Source organism: Morus notabilis, unplaced genomic scaffold (assembly GCF_000414095.1).
Source record: "Morus notabilis unplaced genomic scaffold, ASM41409v2 Scaffold765, whole genome shotgun sequence".
NCBI classification, from domain to species: Eukaryota; Viridiplantae; Streptophyta; class Magnoliopsida; order Rosales; family Moraceae; genus Morus; species Morus notabilis.
Genome location: NW_010363429.1, coordinates 133,270 through 158,259, shown reverse-complemented (window position 1 = coordinate 158,259; position 24,990 = coordinate 133,270). Strand labels below are relative to the sequence as shown.

General features: G+C 34.6%; 3 protein-coding genes across 3 annotated transcripts in view; 2 read left to right on the top strand and 1 right to left on the bottom strand.

Annotated features, from left to right (window-relative positions):
• Positions 1 to 2,497: 2,497 nt before the first annotated feature.
• On the top strand, positions 2,498 to 10,487 carry LOC21394207 (chaperone protein dnaJ GFA2, mitochondrial). The gene is made up of 18 exons (XM_024169617.1): positions 2,498 to 2,836; positions 2,963 to 3,056; positions 3,697 to 3,771; positions 4,180 to 4,262; positions 4,884 to 4,967; positions 5,047 to 5,085; positions 6,164 to 6,250; positions 6,622 to 6,666; positions 6,757 to 6,844; positions 7,414 to 7,478; positions 7,563 to 7,637; positions 7,864 to 7,936; positions 8,586 to 8,677; positions 8,817 to 8,888; positions 9,116 to 9,172; positions 9,271 to 9,319; positions 9,868 to 9,934; positions 10,079 to 10,487. Exons 1-18 carry the CDS (start codon positions 2,762 to 2,764, stop codon positions 10,173 to 10,175), a joined length of 1,317 nt encoding a protein of 438 aa, XP_024025385.1. The 5' UTR covers positions 2,498 to 2,761; the 3' UTR covers positions 10,176 to 10,487.
• A 1,457-nt stretch (positions 10,488 to 11,944) lies between these two features.
• LOC112092742 (ribosomal protein S1, mitochondrial-like) lies at positions 11,945 to 13,874 on the top strand. Its single transcript, XM_024169618.1, has 2 exons — positions 11,945 to 12,072; positions 12,939 to 13,874. The coding sequence occupies exon 2, from the start codon at positions 12,999 to 13,001 to the stop codon at positions 13,608 to 13,610; it is 612 nt and encodes a 203-aa protein (XP_024025386.1). The 5' UTR covers positions 11,945 to 12,072; positions 12,939 to 12,998; the 3' UTR covers positions 13,611 to 13,874.
• A 2,169-nt stretch (positions 13,875 to 16,043) lies between these two features.
• Positions 16,044 to 24,990, bottom strand: part of LOC21394206 (clustered mitochondria protein) — a 13,366-nt gene continuing 4,419 nt past the window's right edge. Inside the window, exons 12-29 of the mRNA XM_010104332.2 lie at positions 24,595 to 24,699; positions 24,268 to 24,386; positions 23,924 to 24,032; positions 23,740 to 23,832; positions 22,949 to 23,098; positions 22,686 to 22,856; positions 22,414 to 22,500; positions 21,986 to 22,120; positions 21,299 to 21,454; positions 21,125 to 21,193; positions 20,176 to 20,334; positions 19,912 to 19,968; positions 19,779 to 19,819; positions 19,550 to 19,669; positions 18,155 to 18,464; positions 17,414 to 17,521; positions 17,225 to 17,296; positions 16,044 to 16,750 (exon numbers count right to left, since the gene is read on the bottom strand). Of these exons, the coding sequence (XP_010102634.1) occupies positions 16,286 to 16,750; positions 17,225 to 17,296; positions 17,414 to 17,521; positions 18,155 to 18,464; positions 19,550 to 19,669; positions 19,779 to 19,819; positions 19,912 to 19,968; positions 20,176 to 20,334; positions 21,125 to 21,193; positions 21,299 to 21,454; positions 21,986 to 22,120; positions 22,414 to 22,500; positions 22,686 to 22,856; positions 22,949 to 23,098; positions 23,740 to 23,832; positions 23,924 to 24,032; positions 24,268 to 24,386; positions 24,595 to 24,699 (2,526 nt within the window). The 3' untranslated portion in view covers positions 16,044 to 16,285. The remainder of the gene's footprint in view (positions 16,751 to 17,224; positions 17,297 to 17,413; positions 17,522 to 18,154; positions 18,465 to 19,549; positions 19,670 to 19,778; positions 19,820 to 19,911; positions 19,969 to 20,175; positions 20,335 to 21,124; positions 21,194 to 21,298; positions 21,455 to 21,985; positions 22,121 to 22,413; positions 22,501 to 22,685; positions 22,857 to 22,948; positions 23,099 to 23,739; positions 23,833 to 23,923; positions 24,033 to 24,267; positions 24,387 to 24,594; positions 24,700 to 24,990) is intronic.

The following is a 24,990-nucleotide window of genomic DNA, read 5'->3' as shown; positions in this document are numbered from 1 at the left end:
AGCCATTTACACCATCACCCTTGATTTCCATAGTTTGCTGCGAGGAAATTATGAGAAAACCAAAAACAAGAATGAGCCAATCAGAGCATACTCACACAAAGAAAAAAAAAAATAAAAGAGCATACACCCAAATCAAAAACTGTGATACTATTATTCAGCTTCAACATCTGCTCCAATAACAAACAAATTCACCGGTCAGTGTTTAGTATTTTATTTTGTTATTGCAATTTTGGTATGTTTTATTAATTATTAGATTAGATTACCAGGCTAATAATTAAACCTTAAAAAATAGACAGATAGTAAAAAGGGGAAAAAAAAACAAAAAAAATGATTACTTCTTAGCTCTTTTCTCTCTAGAGAGATTCAGAGCCAGCCCTAGAGGATTGAAATCGAAATTCCTATGCACAAATTACTCTCATTCGCTTAGAATTTGAACACGAACATGAATGGTGTGCTATCAAGTATCAACTATCAAAGAAGTCAAGAAGACAAGAGATTCGAGTGAAGAAAAAGTTTACCAGCAGTCGATGGCCGATGGCGGCACTCAGCAGGGGGGCGGCGGCGGCGGCGGCGACGTGAGAACTGAGAAAGTGGGAGTTCGAGAGAGAGAGAGAGAGGGAGAGAAGAGTGAGGGTAGCGCGAGAGAGCTGAATGAAAATTATGCGAGGTTTAATATTTTTAGTTATTACTACTTAGTCCCTATACTCTGAGTACAATCACAATTTGACCCGTAAATTTTTAATTTTAAAATATTAGTCTTTGAACTTTCAGAATAGTCCTTAATACTATGAACGATATAACACAATATTAATAATCATATTTTTATCGCACTAAAAATTTACATAAATAGTCATAGTAAGAACAAAATGTTATTGTTTTCTACATGTTTTAATAGTAATAAAGAGAAAATTTAACGTAACTGTTTCTATAAAATTTTAAGATATACTTGACTATCTTTATTTAATTTTATAAATCATTCATCAATTTACTATTAGAGATTAAAATTATGAAAAAATGAAAAAGACTAATATGTCAAAATTAAAAATTGAGTTTCATCAGCTAATCGTATACATTTAGATACGAAAAGTTTAGCGAATTTTTTCCTATCTAAATGTATACAAAACTTTTTTTTCAACTTTTTTTAGCTTCTATTTTTTCCAACTTTGACTTGATCATATATTTAATTATCATATAGAAACAATAGGTTTTAAAGCAAATATTCTTGTAATTTTTCAGTAAAATTTTCTCGATATTTTCACCAACGTCAATCTTTTAATAAGATAGCTGACTTCTCATCCTTTTATGGGCTCAAGACAGAGAGCTAGGCTAAGCTCGCATGACAAATAACGTTGGGCATATGCTAATCCAATTCCTCTCATTCTTAAGTAGGGGGCACAAACAAAACAAAACAAAACAAAACAAAAAAAATTACAAACCGCTCTAATTGCCCAATCCGCCAACTGTTGGCGAGTCCATGTCACAATCCACCTATTTTTGAGCAGCGTGGTTATAATACACACTCATAGACGGGCAGTTGCGATTCACATAATTTTGAGCGGTTTCAGACTGCCCCGCTTGCCTATCATATATGCACGTATATTTTTTTATGGAAGTTTATATAGTGAATGTTGACTATTTGCTTGGTTTAACATTTTATGATTTAGATTTTAAATTTAATTTATTTAAATATTCCTTTTTAGAAACATGTGCAATTGTGCTATGTATGCTACGTTTAAGTTCATTTTATTAGCTTTCATTAACTGTGTATCTACATTTGTACCTCTTGTATGTGTATTCGTGAATGTGTTTTCTTGCAACTCTTGCATATTATAAGTTTCAAGACTTTGCGCCAAAAAGTGGTTTTAAATAATTATTATGTTTTTATATTTTCTAGTATTTAGTTAACAATATTATATTTTTATAGCCTCACGTTTAGATCAACAGTTTTGAAGAAATGACCATAACTTCATACAATGTTTAGTTGTTTTTCTTGAATTTATAAAAATGAATTTAAATGCCTATACTATATGTATGCTTACTTATATAAACAGCTAAGTTTATAAAAATTTAATTTCTAATTTAATAGTTCAAAAATAAAGGTACTAAACTAAATCCATACTGCCTAACAAATCGCTTAATATACCAGTCAAAAAAACTGCCCAATCCTCCTAAAATTTTGACAATTATGAATTAAATTTTTCAAAAACCATAAAGAAAAAAACTGCTCAAACCGCTCATACCCACTGTCACGCACCTCTATTCTTAAGGTTAGCATTTTTTTTTTAATTTGGTTTTAGATTAGATCTTCAGTACATGAGTTGAGGCATTTATACCACAAGCGTAAATTCATGAAAAAAGAAAAAGGAAAATTTTAATATTTGCAAGGACCGATTTGCAAAAAAGTTAGAAATAAATATTTTTTGTGCATAACTCAAAAAAAAAAAAAAAAAAAAAAGGAAAAATTCCCACGAAATGGGGTTTTAGGCTTTTCCATTTTCGTCTGAAACATATGAAACATATCGGTATACCCTACCCTTAACATATTCTCTCTCTCTCTCTCTCTCTATCTCTCTCTCTCCTCATCTGACGACGCAGTTGCTTCCTCGAACTGCTAGAACCTTCCAACTCTCTCAACCTGACTAGGGTTTCTCTGGGGTTTATCAACAATTGAAATCATCATCTCCACCATTTCTAAATCAGTTCTCCACATAAAACCCTAATCCCCAAATTGTCTGATCTTCGAATAAAGAGTCTCACCCAAATGGTTCGCTCCAATGGCGTCAGGCTCCTCCACTGCCTCGCTCGCCGTTCCTCCCGCGAATCTCGGAACCACCCTGTAATTCTTCCTTCTTCTTCTTCTTCTTCTTCTTCTTCTTCTTCTTCTTCTTCTTCTTCTTCTTCGAATTTGATTCGTTTTAGTATTATCTGATGAAATTCTTCTCCTTTTTTTCTACAATTTTAGGTATATGAGACGGTGTTTCGGGGCGGTTCTAGAAGATTCCATGCCGGAGGTTGCAACCCGTCTAGAGTTCTGGGAAAGTACGCTTCCGATAATGGTGCGTGAACAGTTCGATTATCTTATTTTTCATTGCTCTGAAATTTGTGAAAAATTACAGGGTGGTTTATGTGGAGTAGAGAGAGAGAGTGTGTGTATACAGAAACATATATAAATTGCTTCATAGACTTTTAGTAAATCAACATATAGCAATTTGATTAGCCAAGTCCAGATAGAAGGCCTGCAAATTTGCTCGGACTTTAAACTTTGAAAAACAACTCGAAAAAGAAAAACATCAAACAAAGAAGAAATGAGGATCCTTCTGCCAATGATTCAGCTATCATGATACGCCGAACACCCGTAAAGGTTCTTGGCAAGAAAGCTCACGATAGTTTAGAAAATCTAAAACCCAAGACGAAACCCGAAAATATGAAAAGTTCGAAAACAATAAAGTGCTATGGTTGTGGAAAATATGGTCAGAGAAAAAAGAAATATTATGCGAGTTAAATAATGAATTGGAAAGTCTAGACATAGACAAAGATACTGAAGAAAAAATAGAAAATTTGATGATTGATTCTGAAGAGTATCAGGATGGTGCGTAGCATTTATTATCTGGTGATACATATCTTTATATAGGAAAAAAAAGACGTGAGCTTTTTCTTTATTTTATCGACTCTTATTGTACCTTTTTATTTTGGCAGTTTTCCAGAAAAATTGGTCCTTGTTGGGAGCTTTGAATGCCAAGCTTGGCACAGCTAGGCCAATTCACAGTACCGGTATTGAGAACCTTATATGTTTCCGTTTGGATCTTTTGTCCCCATATTTTCTAATATTGGATGAGTGATATGTATTATACATTTATTTATGTCCTTGCATTTACCTTTCTTTTTCTTTTGGATTTCTATATGTATTCACATTTTTCCTGAAAGTTAGTTTCCCAAACCCTATCTTGTTTCGATATGAAGCTTGGGGCGAACTCTAATTTCGGTTGGAAAAGGGAAAAGAGAAACACTCTTGCGAGAAACTTGTCATAGTTCTTATATATAAAAATATAGTTAGTAGTAAATATGTTATGGATTATTTGGTGTTTTGTGTATTATTATGCAGTTCTTTATTTTCACTTGATGTTCTGTGAACATTAACATGAGTATGGTGTTTATGTTGGTTTTTGCCCTTTTTGTTAGCTCCCTTGGCAAGAGATTATTATGATGTACTTGGTGTGAGCAGAAACGCTAGTGCATCTGAAATAAAGAAAGCTTATTATGGGGTAGGTTTTGACCTTGTAGCTTTATCATAATTTACGTGCCAAGTTACCATAGCAAGTTTTATAGAGCTGCTTGTAGCCTGTAACATATGCTCATAACGGCTTGACACATGGTTTCTTCCATTATGATTTATGAAAAGGTGTCTATCACCTAAAATTGGCTTTTTTTACGATGACTATTTTTCTAGTTTAAGAATAATAAAAAGTGATGTCTTAATAGTTTCAATAGGAGGAATACAGATTTGCATATATGTTTACTGGAATTCACAGCGCCCGGCATCCAGTGTCTTTCATATACGACTATGATTTGCATAATCATTCTTATTCTGTCGTCAAATTTTTTTTTTTTTTTGGTTTCTTATAAGAATAAGAGATTCATATACTACTAGCCTATTTGTTTTGTGGGTTTGAACTACATTTCAAACCTTTTGCTAAGTGTTTTCTCTTGCAAAAATTTGAATTTCTATTACAACTTTCTATTGAAACCAAATGGGCGTTGTTACCTACAATGACCAATCCTTAAAAAAAAAAAAAAAAGTATCTTAAGTTGCTTTTTCTTTTTTCCTTCCTTTCTCTTAAACTTGGTTTTAAACCATTATTTGATATTTAATTGTTACATTTCAGCTTGCAAAGAAACTCCATCCAGATACGAATAAGGATGATCCTGAAGCTGAAAAGAAGTTCCAAGAAGTTCAAAAGGCTTATGAGGTTGTATTTGTTTCTTTGTTTCCACAACTTATTAGATTCCCATGTGCTAACATAGTCCTTATTTTTATTCCCTTTGTAGGTTTTGAAAGATGAGGACAAGCGTCGACAATATGATGAGGTGTTACAAATAATTATTCCTGTAGCTATTTCTTGCTATCTGCTGATTTTTTTTTTTCCTTTTTTTTTTGTGTTTGTGTGTGTTGATTACCTGTTTGCTAAAATACTTTTTATCCAGTTGAATCTTGTGGTATATGGTAGATACGTCCTACCCTGTTTAGGCGGCTACTTTTCTGTGTAAATGCCTTGTTTTTGGTGTTGTTTCAAGTTAAAATAGTGCTGTTGGAGTGTCACTTGACTCACTTCCATCATTCCATGTAGTGCATTCCCCGGGTTACATCTCTTCTTTTATGGAGCTAAAGAACATTTCTTTGCTTTACAAACATCTTTTACATCTATTACTGTGCTTTCCTGTTTATAATTCTCTATACTGCTGCAACATCATGTTAGTGGTTGAACTGTTGCTTGAATTTACAATGAAAGACTGAGCTTATTCCTGAAAGGGCATTCTTGAATGAGTTTTCTGCTGTGATTTCTTGTTAGCTACCCCTTTTTTCCCGTCCACTGCTCTCTCCAGGGGCATCCAGGGATGGAGCTACCATATTTTTCCGTTCTCTGTTCATCTCTAGGCGCATGCTTTACATGTCTTCCAACACAAAACTTTCTGTATAATGCCTTTTCTGTTTGGAGCTGAGTATCCTGAAGTCCTGAACCTGGCTGTTCCAATTTTGTGCATAATTATATATTTATTTATATATATATACATATATATATATGTATAGATCAATTGGTCATTCTAATTGCTTCAAAATGAGGCCATGTTAGCTTGCTTCAATGTTGTATCTATTCTCTCACGTTCTCTCATGTACAACATATGATATTATGGCAATGCGATGTTGGTACAGCAGATACTACGGATAGTTGTGTAAATAAGGATAGAGAGTTCATGTATAAAAACGACTCAAATACTTATTTCTTTACCATACTTTAACTACACTCCTTGTGATACAATATGCTCTTGTACGTGTTGCAGTTTCTATCAATAATTGTGCCAACATTTGTCCCTGAAGCATTAAATTTCCTTCCTTTCAATTTGATTACTAGTGCAGCTAATGTCATTATCATTTCTAATGTTTTAGGTTGGCCATGCTGCATTTGAAGACAACGAAGGCAATGGCTTCCCCAATGATTTTAGGAATCCATTTACTGATATCTTTAATGATAATGTAATCTCTACTTCTTGAGTAGTTTTCTTGAGAAATTTGTTTCTTTAAACTTTTTGAGACGTTTGTTATTTTATTTTATTTTATTCTTTTGGCTAATGATTGAGACCTTTGTTAATTTCCACAGGTTATCAAGTTTCTTTTTAGACACCTTCTATTATGATCATACAATTTGTTTACTCTACAATAACTTTTCTGTTATTTCCATATTTTATCCTTTTAAGGATGAATTGGTTTCATGTTTCTTTTGAGACACCTTATATTATGATGATACAATTTGTTTGCTCTAAATTAAGTTCTGTCATTTCCATATTTTATCCTTTCAAGGGTGATTCAATTGTCTTTTTAATGCAAACACGTGTGCGTTGTGGCAGATCTTCAACATGTTCCGTCAGAATCTCGGCGGTTCAGATATCAAGGTTATTTCCCCTCTCATTTATGAGGTTGATGTGCATTTGATGTTTTAGAGTTGGTATTTGGATGCTCACTTCATTCCCTATGATGTGCAGGTTGCCCTTGAATTATCCTTCATGGAAGCAGTTCAGGGTTGCACCAAAACTGTGTCATTTCAAGCTGAAGTGCCCTGTGAATCTTGTGGTATGCTGATTCATTTAATTTGCTTCTCTCTGATTCCTCCCCCCCCCCCCCCCCCCACCCCACCCCCCCCCCCCCCCCCCCCCCCCGCGATTTGCTTGTTCCTCCAAACCTTCCATCTCATAGGCTATGGATTACGTGGTTCTTTTATGAAAGTAATTAAGGGAAAGTGTGCTGGGTCTATTTTGTGCATTGGTCGTTGGGTTTTGTGGATGAAAATTATTCTGATGATTTTTGAGGAGGATATTCTGTAAGAATTAGTGTTGTAGGAGGCGACGTTGTGGATTTCTGCACCTAAAGAAGTCGGGGATACCCCTTCTTGTTCATTTGAATTTAAGGAATTTTGTTTGGCAGTTTTTTGATTGTAGTGTAAGCTGTTACAGTGAGCTGTTGAGATTGTTTATTTCTGTAATTTTAGTTCTGAAATTTTTTTTTCCTGATTTTTATTTTTGAAGATTCCTCAGTATCTTGTTTGTATCATTTTGCATTTTTTTGTTTCATTTTATATTGTACCTTTCAGTTTCCCATGAGAACTCGCATCTTAATTGCTATTCTCTGGCCCCCATATTCAGGTGGTAGTGGTGTGCCTCCTGGAACGAGACCAGAATCGTGTAAGCGCTGTAGAGGGTCGGGCATGGTTAGTTCTCCTTCAGAAGATAATTTCAGGGATGGGAGATAAAGATCAGTATACCTTTATTAACTCATATTTTTCTATATCCAGACCTTCATGCAAACTGGCCCGTTTAGGATGCAGACGACTTGTTCTCAATGCGGTGGAACTGGGAAAACTTTTGCGGTATGGTTCAAATCCTTACCATCACAAAGGATTATATGGATTTGGAAGCAATTAGTCTTGTTGACTATTATTAGTCTCTAGGCATAGCATGTAGTTGAAGTGTTGCAGTTATTCATGCCAATTCTACATTCCTTGCATCTTTATCCAGAATTCAAGTTCAGTTCCAAATTATCCTAAAAGCTTGCCTATAGTATGTAATTGACTGAATGATATGTTTAATCGTCAGAGACTTTGCAAGTCATGTGATGGACAGCGAGTGAAGAGTGGAAGGAAAACTGTCAAATTGGATATCATCCCAGGTATATTCCTGTTCTAATTTTGAAGTATTTTGCAGGGGAACTCCTTAGTTTCAAACATTTTCCTGTTTGCTATGTAACTATTCATACTGCTATATCATTGGGCGTTTAAGCATGGATGATATAATTGCCTGTTCTGATATATGAAACATTATCGTTTTATAATTTTCTTTTTTGTTATTTTTTTATTCGTGAAAGAGTAAATTCATGTTGGCATTGAAGTGTAAAGTTTCTATTTGTTATTTCTTATTCGTGAAAGAGTAAATTCATGTTGGCATCGAATTGAGAAGGTGGGGTTGATTTTTTTTGCTTTTGTAAAGTACCTCAAACACCGTCTCTTTACCTGTGAAACACCCTGATCCTTCTTTTCCCCTTTCCTGATTAGCTCCTAAGCTGATACTATTTCTGTAAAAATCTTATTTTCTCATCTATGCTATCCCTGTTATATTTTCTTTTCTATTTTGTAAAAGTCTTGTTTCCCGTATATTCTTTATGCTTTCTGAGGTTTCGAACATGATTCAATGGAACTTTTTCCCGTTTCAAGATGTTATATCAGCTTTTCAAATGTTATATCAAAGAATACCATCTTCTGTATATTACTAATTATTCCTTGCTAACTGGTGCTTGACTCTTCTATATCTGCCATTTGCAGGGGTAGACAATAACGAAACTATAAAGGTGTATGGTAGTGGTGGGGCAGATCCTGACGGAAATCACCCTGGGGATCTTTACGTTACCATTAAGGTACATTACTCAGATCCCGTTAGCCTATATTTTATTACTTTTTTAGCACATCACTTGTTGCTTTCTTGGTTTGGGTGTCTAAGTTGCGAATTCTCTACAGTTACCCTTAACTGCTTACTTTTTGCCCCCTTTATTGCAGGTTAGAGAGGACCCGGTTTTCCGTAGAGAAGGTGCTGACATCCATGTGGACGCTCCTCTGAGCATCTCACAGGTAACGTTTATTAATTTATCGTTTTATTTTTTCCTGTTTTGGTTTCTTGATGAAAGTTCATACATCTTTCGTTGCGTTTCCGATCCCTATTCTTAAAAACTTGGGGTCATTTGTCAGGCTACAAGTATTGTCTTTTTGGATTTTACTAATGGATGTGTTGTTTGTTCTCCATGTTCCTTCTTGTACATCTTCTATTTAGATTAGCTTATAATGTCGTTTTTCTGCAGGCAATTTTAGGGGGCACCATTCAAATCCCAACTCTTACAGGAGATGTTGTTCTAAAGGTTTGTATAGCAATTCACTTTTAACATTAACTTCTTTGCTGGTTTCTTGCACCATACTTTCATTTGATGGTGATCTTATGTTGCTTTTATAACTGCAGGTTCGCCCGGGCAGCCAACCTGGCCAGAAGGTAGTTCTTAAGAAGAAAGGTGAGGAACTATCTTTTGCTCGAGGATATTGAACTCAAGAACGCATAGTCCAACTCTCTCCAATTTATGATTTTAGTGTTTATTGACACTTTTGCTGCGCATTCAAAACTTATGATGCTTCATTTTTTGCCTCTCACCTATACCGTCTAGTTTATTCCACCATGTTTTATATCTTTCTTTCGATCAAGTGAACTTCTTAGTGGCATTGTCGTACAATTTGCAAAATTATACTCAGTTATTCTTCAGGTGCACTTCATTCTTTTTGCTTTTTTGAGAGGGTTTCATCACATGAATGGTAGATCATGTGACCGTACCAAGACTGTCCAATATCCCTTTTTACTAACACCATGCATGCCCAGTTATTTTTGTCCATTTTAGTAATGAAAGCGGGGGATTATTCTGCATAATAGAGAATTATTTCTTCTAATTTTTGTGTCTTTTTCGCTCGATCTTATTATATTATTGGCAGTCGAGATGCTTTCACTTAATTTGGTGTCTGTCGGTTTCTGTACTGCTTGAATATTCCTTGTAACTGTCACATTTTACAGGAATTAAAACGAGGAGTTCTTACTCATTTGGTGATCAATACGTGCACTTCAACGTCAGCATTCCAACGTAAGTTTCTTGTCGTTGGCCACTTGATAGTGGCCGCTTTTGAAAGCTACAGCATCGATCGTTGCGGATCCAAATATCAGTATTTCTCGGTGTGTACTCTTTTCAAGTGGCAGTTCATTAACAATTAGACTATTTGATGTGCAGGAATCTGACTCAAAGACAACGTGAACTAATCGAAGAGTTCGCCAAAGAAGAGCAGGGGGAATTTGATAAGCGTGCCGCTGCGGAAGCATCCGCGTGATAGGAAAATAGGAGGCGGAATTCTTTCTCTATTAATTTATCGAAACGAGGTGATGCGTAGCGTAGACGGAAAAGAAAAGCGAAGGCTAAAATAGTTAATAGTAAAATCTAAAATGACCCGCCCGCTCTAGAAATTTTGTAGGTGTGAGACCTTGGTATTTTTGTAGGCTTATGTATCATTTTTCTCACATAGACCACAACAATATTTTTGTCATGCTCTGACGAATGGCATTGTACATAATACATAATGGTTTATTTTATTACCATATTATGCTGGCGGGTAAAATGTTCACCGTTGTCTTTCCTACTCGTGTGTTATGCTATGACTTGCATATCATTTTTGTTTGGATTTAGGTTGTCCTAGAAATGGAATTGAAATTGATTCTTCAATGTTATGCTTCGTTATCATATTGTTAGTTTGAAACTTTGAACGTTTTTGTTTTGCAACGTTATTAATTAATTTAATCTCAAGATGTTCTAAAATCTTCTGGTACTTAAAACACGTGCAATGGATTAAAATAGCATAACATAATGCCACATTAATTAAAACACTGTATCACGAATGAATAAAGGAATATATGTAGGCAAAATCTTAAGGCCAGATTGATTCATATGTTTAAAGCAGTAATTTTTAATTCTAACTTTTAAAATTTAAATTTTTATGAGAAAAAAAAATGTAATAAAATTAAAATTATGAGTTTAAACGTATAAAATAAACGGGTTCTTAATGAGGGTTTAAAGTAAATTTGAATTTTAAAGGTGTACTTTATAGTTGTAAAAAATACATGGTATAAATTATCATAATCTTAAAGGAGATTTTCTAATAAGCTTGGCCTAATAATAGTGTCAGTTTTTAATCGTTAGGTTCGGTCAGAATTATTTTAGATTAAAAAGATATGCAGAATAAATTTTTTTTAATACAAATCTAACTATTGAAAATAAAAATTGCTAGTATATTTTTTCATAAAAAATTCTGAAAAAATGCTATTACATTTGCATAATTACTTTGACAATGTCCATGGCTTGTCTTCTTCTTATCCTTTTTAATCAATAACACGCCTATCATTTACTAAAGCAGCCGACTAAAAAGTTCGACTAAAAAGACATATAAACATCGCAGTATGTTTATGATATATTTTATAAAAAAAAAACATCGTAATTAAAGCCTATATATATATATATATAACAATTTTAAAATGGTTAATCAACAATGAACTAATTAATAATTCATTATTAATTAATGAACTAGTACAAATTAATAATCTACCAATCTAACATTGGCACACCGACAAACCAATCTATTATGTATATATGTGATTTACCATTATAATATCAATTTATAATTAATTAAAGGATTATTATCTTGGTATTTCTGAACTTTAAGATCAATTTTAATTTGCTGCCCGTATTTTAAAAACTCACACTTTGCGTCCTGAATTTTAAATTGTTATCACTTGATATTTTTTATTGTAATTTCTTTAAAATTAGACCAAAAAAAGAATTAAGTGTGATTATGTAGTTCTTATGTGTTTGTAATTTTTATAAAAATATATAGAAAAAAGAGAATAATTCTATTGTGTAATCTTTTTATTTAAATTTTCTGTTAAATATAAACACACAAAAAATCACATAAACACACTTAATTTTCTTTTTTTATGTCTAATTTTAATAAAAATTACAACAAAAAAGATTAAGTATGAATGCAAAGCGACCACGAATGATAATAAAGCGACTAAAATGGATTCTCCACCTAATTTAAATGACAAAAAAAAAAAAAAAAAACCCCTTATTTAGTCCTTTCCTTGTCTTCATTTCGAACTTCTCCAAAAACCTTTAGAAAGCAGGCGGCTTTCTCCTGCTCTCGCCTCTCGCCGGTTTTCTTGATTGACTAGGGAAAGGTTAGTACGGAAAAAAAAAAAAAAAAAAAACTATTTTTCCATCATTGAGATTGAGATTGTGATTTTTGGTATTGGACTTTCTTTCATTTTTCCCGTTTCTTTGAAAAGTTTGTCTCTTTGAAACGATTGGAATATCATTTGATTGAAGTTATTGATTTGGCTGGTTTTGTCTGGAAAATTTCCAGCAAAAAAAAAAAAAAAAAAGCTTACAATTTTTTTTTTAGTTAATGATTGCGGGGAATTCTATGTGGAAAATTTTGGGGAGCCCGAAAAGAAAGAAGGAAAAATGAGTTTTTCTGTTTGTCTCTGTTTTTTTCTTTTTAATTTTTCCTGCCCTCAAATTGTTTGATTAAATTCCCCAGTGAACAAACTTCATTTGGTTTCAATATTTCTTACATTTCATGGATTCTGAATCGATTTGCTTGACCGAAAGGAACTTGAACAGGCTGAGATGAAACAAAGAGTAGCAAATTTGAGGAAAATGAAGATTTGGAGAGTACGATATTATTTGAGGAAAATGAAAGTTGAGCACTAAAAGCAATTTTTTTCTTTCTTTTTTTTTTTTTCAACTGAATATAACTTAGTTGGGTTGTATTGATGGTAAAGTTTGATGCTTTATCTCAAAGTGCGATGACAAACATGATAACGTTTCGAGCGCGATTTGAGCTTGTATTGATTGAATTTATGCTTCCTTTTTTTTTTAGTTTTTTTTTAATTATTTTTTTAGTTTCTTTATTTTATTTGGGTATGATGAAGATGTGCTCTTGTTTATAATAAAACCTTTTTCTGTACTTTATGCTAATGTAACATTGTATTAAAAGTTGATGAATCAGAAATGACCATAATTTTCTTTTGTACTTGTCCAGGATATAGCTTTGTAGTTTAGCTGTTTATAGGAAGAGGAGGAGAAAAGAAAAAGGCTTACAATGAGCATTTATATGAGCAGAATGTTTCCAAGATCTAATTCGAGCTTTTTGTTATCTGGCGGGAATGCATTGCAATCTCAAGTTTCACGCTTGAGGGAAGAGACATTCTTGGTGGATGCTGGACCTGGGACCCCAAGAATTTGTATGGAAGATGAGCTCACAAGAGTGCCAACCAACAAGTCCATCACCAGGTTCGAGAATAAGGTGGGATACCTGGATAAAAGGGCCGGTGAATCGTCATCCATCAAAAACCGGGTTCTCGAGAGATTCTTCATGGATATTGTGGCCGGTGATCCAGTCACCAAACAGCGAGCGGCTGCCAAGTTTAATGATTTGGTGGGAGCCGAAGATGCAGCGCCCGGTGAACCCACTCTTCTTCTTCCACGAAGATTTAGGCAAACCCAAGCTTGGATTGAGCTCAACAAGATTTGGCGAACCAATAGAAAGGTCAAAGGCTTTGTTGTTGAGAAACTAAGAGGAGGTTATTCAGTAGCCATCGGTGGTTACATTGCTTTTCTTCCAATTCGTCTGCTCTTAAGCAAGAGGATATGGAATGATCGCTTCACCATCGAAAGCATTAACCCCAAGGACAAGAGTATTGTTGTGGTCTAAGAGTGGCGGATCAACCAAGAGCTTGTGGGAAAGTTTGGTATAGCCAAAATTTATACTATCTTAAAAAAATAATCTCCTAGAAGCATTTTCTTGTTTGGGACTTTTGCTATAGGTAAGGAAAACTAAGTAGACTAGTCTCAGAAAGTTTTTCTTCTTTTAATCTTGTTTCCTTTCGTTGAGAAATCTTAAACTTTTAACGTTTTGGATCATTTTATGATATTTCGGATTAAGATAATTATAATCTTTCGTTTCTTTGAACAATTATATTTGATTTGGTAATCACTGTTTTCTGTTATCGTGAGAAAAAATGAACGCAATGAAGGTACTTAGTTGTGGCAGATTCTGCAAGGCCCTTTTCACTTTTGCAATTAGAAAAGACGTCGTTTCTAATTTGTGCGCTATTATGTGCTGCAATGATACTTGCATGTTTCGTTATCTTTATTGCCCAGTACAATCTAAGTATAGAAAATGAAGGATTCTTTTTCTCTAGAGCACGCCTTACAAGAAGATTGCAATGCTTGGCAATGCTTTGAAGCAGGATATGAGTGACATTGTCGCTGCATTTTAAGTGGGTTTCGAACTAGATGGGAGTTCATTTTAGCATTATTTTGCGATGATATGATGTGTGTGTACAATGTGTGTATTTTACGAGCCTAAAAATTGCACACGACATGTATCTAACTTTTCAGCTAATTAGACATACGGGTTGAAGGTGAATGTGAATACAGTTATTTCCGGGCAAATGGGAAGAGACGCGAATATGTCCTCACTTTTAACGCTCTCTCATTTCCACCATGAGTAAAGCAAAAGGGTATGAGAAAGGTTTTGATGACTTGAGGTTCATATTAGGGGAAGGAGAGTGATGGAAATCCCTCGGCCTGATCATCCAATTCGCTCCAACAGACAGGCATGGTTCTACGGTCGAAGCAACTTTGAAACTGCATCAAGCACAGAAGCAACTTTGAAACTGCATCACGTACAAAACCTGTAGTCACTTCGAAACTGCAGCACGCACAAAACCAGTAGTCACCATCATCAAAAAAGATTTGGACAATTTGCTATGCGCATGCTGGCTTCGTGTTTAGGAACTCCGCCACACAAGTCTTGTAGATATCCTAGGATCCAGGAGGGCAAGCAGAGGCACGTTTCTGAGCACTACAAGCTAACCCAGTGCAACTCTTTTGTGATACAGATTTCTATTTTTTTTTCCCCACCATTATATTTTTAGTTGGATTGTGCTTGTTGTACTTATAGTCCTTTTTAAAGGATGATAATGTTGGTGCTTTATCTCATTGTATGATATGATACAATAGACAAATATGATATTGGTTTCAGTTTTGAGATTATAATGATAAGGGACAGTGATAATGATAAAACATGAAACCCGTTTTTCAATGATATGAATGTATCAAATCAGCACTACAGAAGCGTTACATATTTTAACAGTTACAAACACCCTTAGTAAACAAAGAGAAATTCATTCTTTGAAACAACTTTATTAGGTGATGGCAAGGGAACCATTTTATGTATCATTCAATCAAAACAAAATCTCAATTTTCCTAACCCCTTTAAATTACAAGGAATACGTTAAAATTTCTGAAGGTGCAACAACACAAAAAGTTAAAAAGTTGAAAGGAAAAAAAATGTCAGCATTCTATCCGGACCTGTCGGTATGAACATACCATGATGCCACTGCTGTAACACCCGCCTAATAGGACTCTACGTTAATTACATAGTCATATTATGTAGTGTTACTTCTAATCTTTTTCCTTAGGTAAATTTTTAGTAAGTTACATGACTTGAGTATTAAAACATAAGTAAATTTGGACTTTTTGAAATCACCTCAAGAGCAATACCATTTTTAACATGTCTCCTCTGATTCGCTTAGCTGACAAAATATATAGAATATAACACATATCTCAAAATAAGCACAGCCAAGTAATAACACAACCACACTACTTCTCAAAAACTATACATATATTAAAGGCTTCCACATACAGGTCAGCTAGTCCATATATATCAATCTCAATTTTTAGGAGTGCGCCAGCCAACCGTCTAACCCTCAGCTAATGCAAAGGAGGGCACTTCCTAGCATTAACTAAGGGTTAGACAGTTGACAAGTGCACTCTTAAGAACCGATACTGATGTATATGAACTAACTTACCTGTACGTAGAGACCTTTGATATATGTATAGTTTTTAAGAAATAGTGTGATTGTGTTATTACTTAATTGTGCTTATCTTGAGATATGTATTATATTTTATTTTGTCAACCAAACGAGCAAGATGAGACATGTTAAAAATGATATTGCTCTTGAGGTGATTTCAAAAAGTCCAAATTTACCTATATTTTAATACTTAAGTCATGTAACTTACTAAAAATTTACCCAAGGAAAAAGATTAGAAGTAACACTACTATGTAATTAACTACTTGCTCCTCCCATCTTTCTCTACCATCCAAATCACTATGGAGAACCCAAAACTGGCAATGTTTACAGGCTTATGATACCAAATCCCCATACTCTTTCTCGCTTCTGAGGTTGAGTAGAACGCGGGACGACCATCGAGCCCATCAGAAAAAATTGCAGCTTTAAAAGCCAGAATACAAGAAAACATCCAATGATCACAATAAATCCATAGTTCCTATCAACTAAATCACACGTGCTTCAAAAAAATTCACTCCGCAGCTTTGGCTTTCGATTTCTGTTTTTTGGCATCCAATGACGCTAAGCCTTTGCCCAATCCAACAGGGGCCTGACCTTCCCCGGATGATGGTGGCTGGTCGGCCTTGGCATCAACAGATCCGTTGGCCTGATGGCTGTTGGTATCGTTGACTCCATTTGCTTCTCCATTGTTCGCTGCATCTGGCGTCGCACCTGAATTGATTATGTTGAGGAGCTGAGAAAGTGGAGGCAGAGCTTGGACGGGAACGCCGTGGGGCCGAATTAAGAGGCCCCTTGCGGCTGCTTTCTTTCTGACTTCAGCAGCTGCTCGTGCTGCCCTTTCATCAACTCCCCTCCCCCGAGGAAGAGATTCGCCAATCATGGCAGCATTAAGTGATTTGTTCGCCGAACTGCTTGAACTTCCAGACCCTCCTGCTATAGCGGCAGCTTGGAATGCTTGCATCAAGTCGGGATGGGCCTGTAGTGCAAGATTCAACCATGGAAAATAAAATACAAAACCATGGAAAATAAAATACAAGGTGCTAGAAGACAAATGCAGACACAGAAGAAACCAAGCCAGGAATATGGAATTAACAAATACAAAACAAAAATTTCGCAGCCTCAAGAGTACTAGTCTACTATATGTTACTGCGGAATATGTGGAAACAATTGTTGTTTTAGTCTTGCATAAGGCTAGTTTGGCAGCTTCTTGGATCCAAAAGTTGCTTTAAGAGTGTTTGGATGACCTTTTATTTAAAGAAGACCTTAGAACTTGTATCAGAGTTTAAGAATTTATAAATTGGTTCTGACATTTTCATTGATCATTAATAAAATCAAATACTAACAACAAATTATGTTCATTTCAAATATGAAATCAATTATGTTTGCTTCAACCTAATTGCTTTGCATGTTCATTTCAATGTAAATGATCAAAGAGCAGCAGTCATAATACCTTTAATATATCTATAGCCTTCTGGGCAGAGGCAGCATTTAAAGCTTGGCCCTTTTGCTTTTGCGCATTCATCTGCCAAAAATAAAAATAATTAAATTCAGAGAAGGAGGGTGTGCAAGAGAGAGTACTTCTAAATAGAAAAACCTAATTTCATGGACGTGAAATTTTTAAAGCATGCCGACCATTTACCTGTAGCTCACGCATCTTAAACGTCTTCATCCAGTTTTGAGAGTCACGTGTTCTTGAATCCTCCTCACCAAGTTGTTTGACAAGTATATCATATGTTTTCTTCTCATGCTGCCAGGCAAACACCATAACCATGTCAAAATAAAATCTTTTTTTGAAAAATGACCAAAAAAATAATCCGTAAGAACATATTGTAAAATGAGCAAACCAGAGGCTAGTTCAACTATAAGACGAGAGACAGCCTACACAATACAAAACCGTTGTACAAACCAAAAACTACAAAGGGACCGAGTATTGATAATCTGAAAATACTTTATTCTTCTAAAGGACGCCCACTTTTCAGTTGGTTTTAACTAAACAGTATAATTTCAACAAGATGCTCTATTTTTGCAGTAACAAGCACTACTAGCAATTTCTTGGGTCAATTGAAAGGAACAGGAAAAATTTCCAAAAGTTGCATAGCAAAGAGAACGTTTAATTCCCTTTTTTTATTTATATCCTCAAGTTGGAACGATATGTTGTATACATTCTTTCCAATTCTGAAGGATACAGAATTTGAAACAACATATACCTGTTTTTTATTTTTTTTTATATATAGTTCTCAGGAAGTCTTCTTACATGTTCTCCTTTAGCTATGAATAAAGTGACTTTTACATGACTCATTTCAAATAAAAAAAAAAAAACGGAAAACAAAAAGACCATCTTATTTGGCAAGCAAAAGACCTTTTCGCATAAGGTACATACCTGGTGTGAAAGCTTGAAAGCACCCATGCAATTGAATGCAATGGCAAGGGCATGATAGCATACAGCAGTTTGGATATGCTCCTCGCCTAGAAGTCTCTCGTTCTTTTTCAAGGCTTCTTGCAGATAACGAAGTGCTGTGTTCATCTTCCCAATATCCTGATACATCATTGCAACATTTATAAAAGTTGCTGCGACATCAGGGTGATCAGGTCCAGAAGACAAACTCAGCAGAAGCAATGCTCGCGACATGTGCCTTAGTGCCAGTTCTGTTTGGTTAAGGCCATGGTAGAAAAGAGCCATATTGCCATAACTGCGATAGTCGAGTAAAGAAACAAGGAAGAAAACGATTAGTCCATAAGTAGAGAGTGGAATTTGCACAATGCAACAAATTAGTTCCACAAAAACAAAAAACTTTACTATTTTCTTTAAAAGAAGACTTAACTTAGTGCAGTCTTCAAAGAATCAAAATATGTTTAGTGACATAACCACAAAATTGATACAATCAATAAAAGTTCGAAACAAATGGACCGTATTCTTATTAAAAAAAAAAAAAAGAAGAAGAAAGGTTACATTGACTATTGGTTCTATATTACATTGATAACAGAGGGTAGACTCGTGCAATAGTCTAAATAGTAAAATCACTAGAAGTATCCCATTTATAAATAAATAAATAAAATAAAAATAAAATTGTGTAGAAACAGAGATATTTATGAAAATTTAACATAGAATTAACATCTCTAGACAATATGATGAATCTTAAAGTCGAACATGAAAAATAAGAGTTTGTACCACCAACTATTAGAATATTAGATGACTCAACAATCCACAGAAAATGGAAGACTCTAGAGTTTGGAAAAAGCTGAAGAAATGGTAATTATAAAAGCAACGACAATAATAACACAGTATCACAGGCAACAAGCCCTTATCATTTTTGTAATGTTTACCGCTTCCATTTTCATCAGTCAGGATAAAATGTCACAAAACTAAAACTTAATTATATCTATGCCATAACTGCTGCAAATCCCAACAACACACGCTGCAATTTCCTCAATTTTGATTCATGGAAATTACAAGATAAGTATCTATATGGATTAGAAACATTTTGTATTTAATCAAAGTAATAAAAAAATCCCGTCTATAGGATGGCTAGTCCATCTAAACTATGCAAAGACTTCTAATCATTCATGAGACTGGTCCACCAGCCCGCCAAAATAACCTAAAGCAAGAGAAAGCACAATTTTTGCAATTAGAATATAACTCTCATTTTGAATCTTATGCTGTAAGATGCGGGTTCTCTCCCAGCCAATATAACAAAACTACAGGGAAAGATTTGGAAGTATCCGAATATTAACAAAGTTATGCAGAGGGAGGGAAAAAGAGTACATGAGGCAATACCTATGAGCAGTATCAGGATGGTCCAAACCCAAGCAACGTTCATTAATGATGAGTTCTTTATGCTGTTGCATTATGGCCCCAGCCATGTCTCCTGCATGATATAAAACCATAGCAAGGTACCTGAAACACAATGGAAAGTTCTTTTTAGATAATGAGGTGAAGTACAAACTGTTTCCAATAAAAATCCACAAAACCAAATCGGCACAATGGATAAAGTTGCGATATCTACCGACAACAGTTCGCAACCTCACGATGCATTGGACCAGTAACCTGAAATAAGAAAAAAAAAATAAAAAGAAAGAATAAAATTATATAACTGCATATACCAAAGAAATTCGAAGATGCCACAAGATAAAGTATACCTGTTGAAGAATTGAAAATGCTTCGGAAAATAATGTGTAAGCTTCACTAAGCATACCCTGGAACAAAGAAGCCAAATATCATGATTAGTTGCACTAAGTTTAAGGTCTATTAAACCTACCAATTGATGACACCATCTTATTAATATTGTACACAAACTTAATATTCAATAATTTTTTTCTTGAACTATTTCCATGGCTTAAGAATATGATCCCAAGTTATAAGATTAGTACAAGATTCAAGAATACTAAGAGAATAGTGCACACCTCAGCCAACTGGATCTTCCCCGTTTCCATAAGTTCCTTGGCTTCTGAACATACAGGAACTGAGTGCTTAATTACAGGTTGGAGATTCAAGATATCTGTTGTTTGGAAAGGTGCTGCAGAATTAAGGTCATATCTACGAGCTGCAATCGTAATTCCTACCTGCATAGGAAATCAAAGTCCAAGTTGTTGGATATTCATATACTAAAGAAATGATGGGAGCATCTTATAACAAAAACATAAAAGTATAAAGAATGACGGGTGCTCATACGACACTTGTGAGAACAAGATGTTTTCATGCTTCAACACTTAAATAACAATACCTTTTTTTAGGTAAAATCTTTTATTGAAGTAATAAATGTAAAGCACTAGAAATACAAGAGCAAAAATCTGCCAAAAAGAAAAAAGAAAAAGAAAGAAAAAAAAAAAACGAATAATATCAAATTAGACCACCTTAAAACTATCATTTGACCAGGGATGATTTACATTGGCATAAGTCTAGCAAAAAGGAAAGCTGCTCTGCAAGAACAATATACATGTAAACTTTTATGGATGAATAGGACATAGCATCAACCCATATGATCCCGAAAGGATTATAGATATTCCAATAGCATTTTTGCAAATTGAGCTATCCAGATACTCTCAAATACCATTGAAGAAAAACTTCGAGTAATATAACATGCAAATGGACAAGCATCTGAGGCTAATGTAGCATAATTTCCAATGCTAGCAAAATAAAACATAACCAGCGCTATAACATTTTTGAATATGAAACAAAGAACTTTTACTGAAAGAAAAGATATACAAAAAGATCAAACCAAAATGAAAAACGAGAAAATCCTCTTTCATCCTAGGAGAAACGCATTTCTGCAGCAGAAATAAAATAACCAGATCGAAATAGAAAATGTATTTCCAACATAATAAACACTGTAAAATCATAAGAAAAGAATACCTTTTGGCAAAGATTTCGGAGCACAGAAACTTTCTTTACACGTGTCTTTGCATCCTCTGGCAACTCAAACTGCAGCAGTGGAAAATATATGAAAAATGAAGTAAAAAAAAAAATTCATATAACTTCCATATGATGCTAAATAGTTAAGCATCTCACACTATTGACAACTGATACCTGATATTTTAACTTTGTGAATTCTTGAATATCCAACCATAAACTTTCAGAGCTAACATTCACATAAGAAGATTGAATTTTTCTTCCAGAAGATCCACCTTTCCACCTCGCTTGCCCCTTTGAATATTTTCCCGATGATTGATGGCCAGCTTGGTCCTGTAGACAATTGAATATGAACGATCAAATTAGTTTTGAATATTGTGGCTATGAATAAGAAAAAAGAAATTATAATAAATTGTTTTGAAGTTTTTTGTTAAATAAAATACTTATCCTAGTTTCATCATGAGAACTCAGGAAAAATGGTAATCTGCATGCAGTATAACACATTAAATGAGCCCTTTGAAGAATTAAATGGAGTTTTAAGGGGAAGAAAGGTATGGCAATATAACTAAGTGATTTATTGTTTTTTGCTTGTAAAAACTAAGTGAAAATTTGAGAGTATTTGGGCCCGTTTAATTCGTTGATTTGAGTTTTTAATTCGAGTTGAGATGTGACTTTATGTGAGAGCTTTTTACCGTAGCAAAAAAATTAGATGTGACTGTTTCTGAGAGCTTTTTATTGTAGCAAAACTAGAATTCTAAACTCAAATCGGTGAAATGAACGGGACCTTAATCATCTATACTTGATGCTCGAACTGAGAATCTGAAAGAATAAATCATGAAATTACTTAATCTATCAGAAACATACCTTTCTTGGAGTCCTAGAGTGCGGACTACCGGCAGCGCCCTTTGTGGAAACAGCTTGACAACTTCCAAAAAGACAATTGAAGAAATGAGAAATTGCTGGCCCAAGATCATGATCCTCTGTTTCTCTTAAAGCATCCTGCATTAAAATAAACTGAGTCAAAAGATCGACACTTTGCAACAGCAAAAAAAAAAAATAACTCACAAAATTGTAGAAGGAAGTTCCCTCAATTTTTCAGTGGTTAGACAACAACCAGGAAATTCAAGCCCATGGTATAAATTCCTTTGCATCAGTTTTTCAACTTTTCAAATATAATCTATTATTCATTTAGTTATTTTATTTGAGCTCTACAATTTTTCAACGGTGGTCTCAAGCATTTGCTCCAAATCCAGTAATAGAGACGTACAAAATAACTGAAAGAGAAGAGTCACCTTTAGGATGTGTTTGGCAGATCTAACCACAATTTCGTTAGAACAAAGATCCCACAAATGAGGTAAATGTCTGGTCCCATCAGCGACCTGCCAAATGAATGAAATCACACCATAAGCAACTCTATACTGCCCATTGAAAAGAAAAGCATCACTCTCATTTTATTTATATACTAAAAAAAAAAATCACACACATTTCGTGCGTAGATTTTGAAGAGCTGCCTTTTATAGATATATTCATTATTCAAATATCACATTGGTAAAGAAGTGCATACTTTTCCAATATAGCGAACATTAATTCCATGAGCATGGAGAGCTTCAGTTAGTGTCTGGCCATCCATAGGCGATACTTCAAGTGTACAGAGATCTTGTACGAATTTCGGAAGTACGACATCTGTAAGATACGAACTAACTTTCCTCACATTTTCTTTGTCTGCTGCTATCTCCTGGAAATAAAGTCGACGAAGATTTTTAAAAAGAAATAAGAAAAAGAAACACCTCAAATTCAGTGTAAGGGCAAGAAAATATAAGGTCCTACCTCTTGGATTCCAGCCAACTTGAATTCAGTGAATACATTAGGATTGAAAAGAAGTTCCTCCTGTATCTCTTCTTGTTGTTCGAAGTTTTCAGCAGGTGCAGACGTGCTCTCTTGAGCATCCTCGGTCTTCTTTTCTTCTTTCGGATCATCCTATAAGACCAATTGAAGATTTTATTTTAGTTGTCCATCTCATAACCAGACTTTTGCATTGTATTCTACCTGTCTCATCTGAACACCCACTCATAACCAAAATACAATTATTCGTCAAGTAAACAGCCTTAGGAGCTGTAAAAAAATTACTCCTAGCAGCAGGGTTATTAAGTGCGCAGAAGCCGCGCCTCATTTACCATCCAAATTAAACACAAAGGAGGAGGCAGCATAAAAGAAAGAATGCAGCCAAAGGTATATGTCATAGTGTAATGAAATTTGTGCAAGGATTCATGGTAATTGAAAAGGAAAAAATTTTCAAAATGGGCTGATGACTAAAAATCATGGAAAATTACATATGCAGACATCAAAGACCATGTGTGCGACGTAGTAAATGCGCAAAAAAATTATCTACCAGAAACAATGATAAAACGCGTGTATAATAATGCAATTCACAAGCATCTATCATACAGAAATGATGGCATATCAGAAGCAACTATCATGCAATTTAATGCATAATATGTATCCAGCCATACATGTACACCTCGCAGAATCAAAGAGAATATAAGATACAAGCAGAAAGAAGTAAGAGCACAGATTATAGAACCACAAAAAGCAGCAGTTTTATTTGATTTGACGCTCACCTGTTTGTCACCGGCAACATTAGAAACATCACTTGCTGCAGGACCACTTCCTTCAGAATTAGACTTAGTTTTTGATCTTTCTGCAACTTGGGCCTTGTCCAATTAACAAAACTTTAATAAAAAATGCCCACTAGAAAAAATTTAAAAAAAAAAAAAAAAAGAAATAGCAAAGAATGTCACCTACCTGGCAATAAGCTGTAATTAGTTCCGGTCTCAATATACAAAATCTGGACCCAGGTCCAGTGTAGTTTGCATCCCGGGGTGTTACTCTCATCAAGTCAAGAAGATAATGCCTGACTCAGAGAGAGAGATTTTAAGATAACATTAAACACACAAGAAAAACACTCCAAAACCTAAATACATAAACCTCAATATTAGCTAGAACAATATGAGAAACTCAAATATGGTAATTCTCAAAAATGGATGTCAAGCATGACTCAAAGCCATAAGCACTAATAATTAGTGAAAAGGATTGTTTTTCCTAAGGTGGATTAAGAATGGTTTTCAAGATAACCATCAAGTGTTCACCTGTCATCGCTACCAATAATACCCTTGCATTCAACAGGTGCAGCTAACTTGAAAACATTTCCAGATCCATCAAGGACTGCGTGTTCCTTTAAATGAAGCCGTTTTGCAGCCTCTACCACCTGACCATAAGTAACTACATTTAAGAATTTATAACAATGAAATTCATTTGACACAAAGTAATACAGATGATTCAATCAAATGCAACGAACCTTAATCCACATACAGAGGAACAAGAATCATAAAGAGGTCTAGGTCTCTTTTCTTAGGTCAAAAATTATAAAACGATCAACTAACAGCATTCCAAAACAAGCTAAAACGTAGATTTACCTTGGAATGAAAATCTTCATTCCAGGATATTTTCTTGCCGTTGTCGACAGAACCGTACAAAAGAGAGTCTGATTTATCCCCTTGAAGAATGCCTGGCAAAACACTCTGCAGCAGAATGCATACAAATGAATGATCAGGAGGAGAAATTGACCAAAAATTTTATCCAAAAGCAGCTATTACAGGACCAGCAAAAGACAACCCATTATGAGAAAAGTACAAGGATGTCAAGAAAGCAGTCCAAAATTTGTACATGTCAAATATCAATTAGAGTAGAAACCAAGACTAATTACAGGCCAACTTCTTCTGCAAACAAACTTTTCTTTTAGATAAGAAACAGAAAATCTTATTGAGAAGAGAGAAAGAGAAGGGGGGGGGGGGGGGGGGGGGTTAAAAAAA

Excerpts from the sequence above, each read along its gene's own strand:
- LOC21394207 (XM_024169617.1), top strand. The coding sequence starts at position 2,762 with ATGGTTCGCTCCAATGGCGTCAGGCTCCTCCACTGCCTCGCTCGCCGT. Across the intron at positions 2,837-2,962 it reads GCGAATCTCGGAACCACCCT|GTATATGAGACGGTGTTTCG; the intron begins GTAATTCTTCCT and ends CTACAATTTTAG. Across the intron at positions 5,086-6,163 it reads AGCGTCGACAATATGATGAG|GTTGGCCATGCTGCATTTGA; the intron begins GTGTTACAAATA and ends CTAATGTTTTAG.
- LOC112092742 (XM_024169618.1), top strand. The coding sequence starts at position 12,999 with ATGAGCATTTATATGAGCAGAATGTTTCCAAGATCTAATTCGAGCTTT.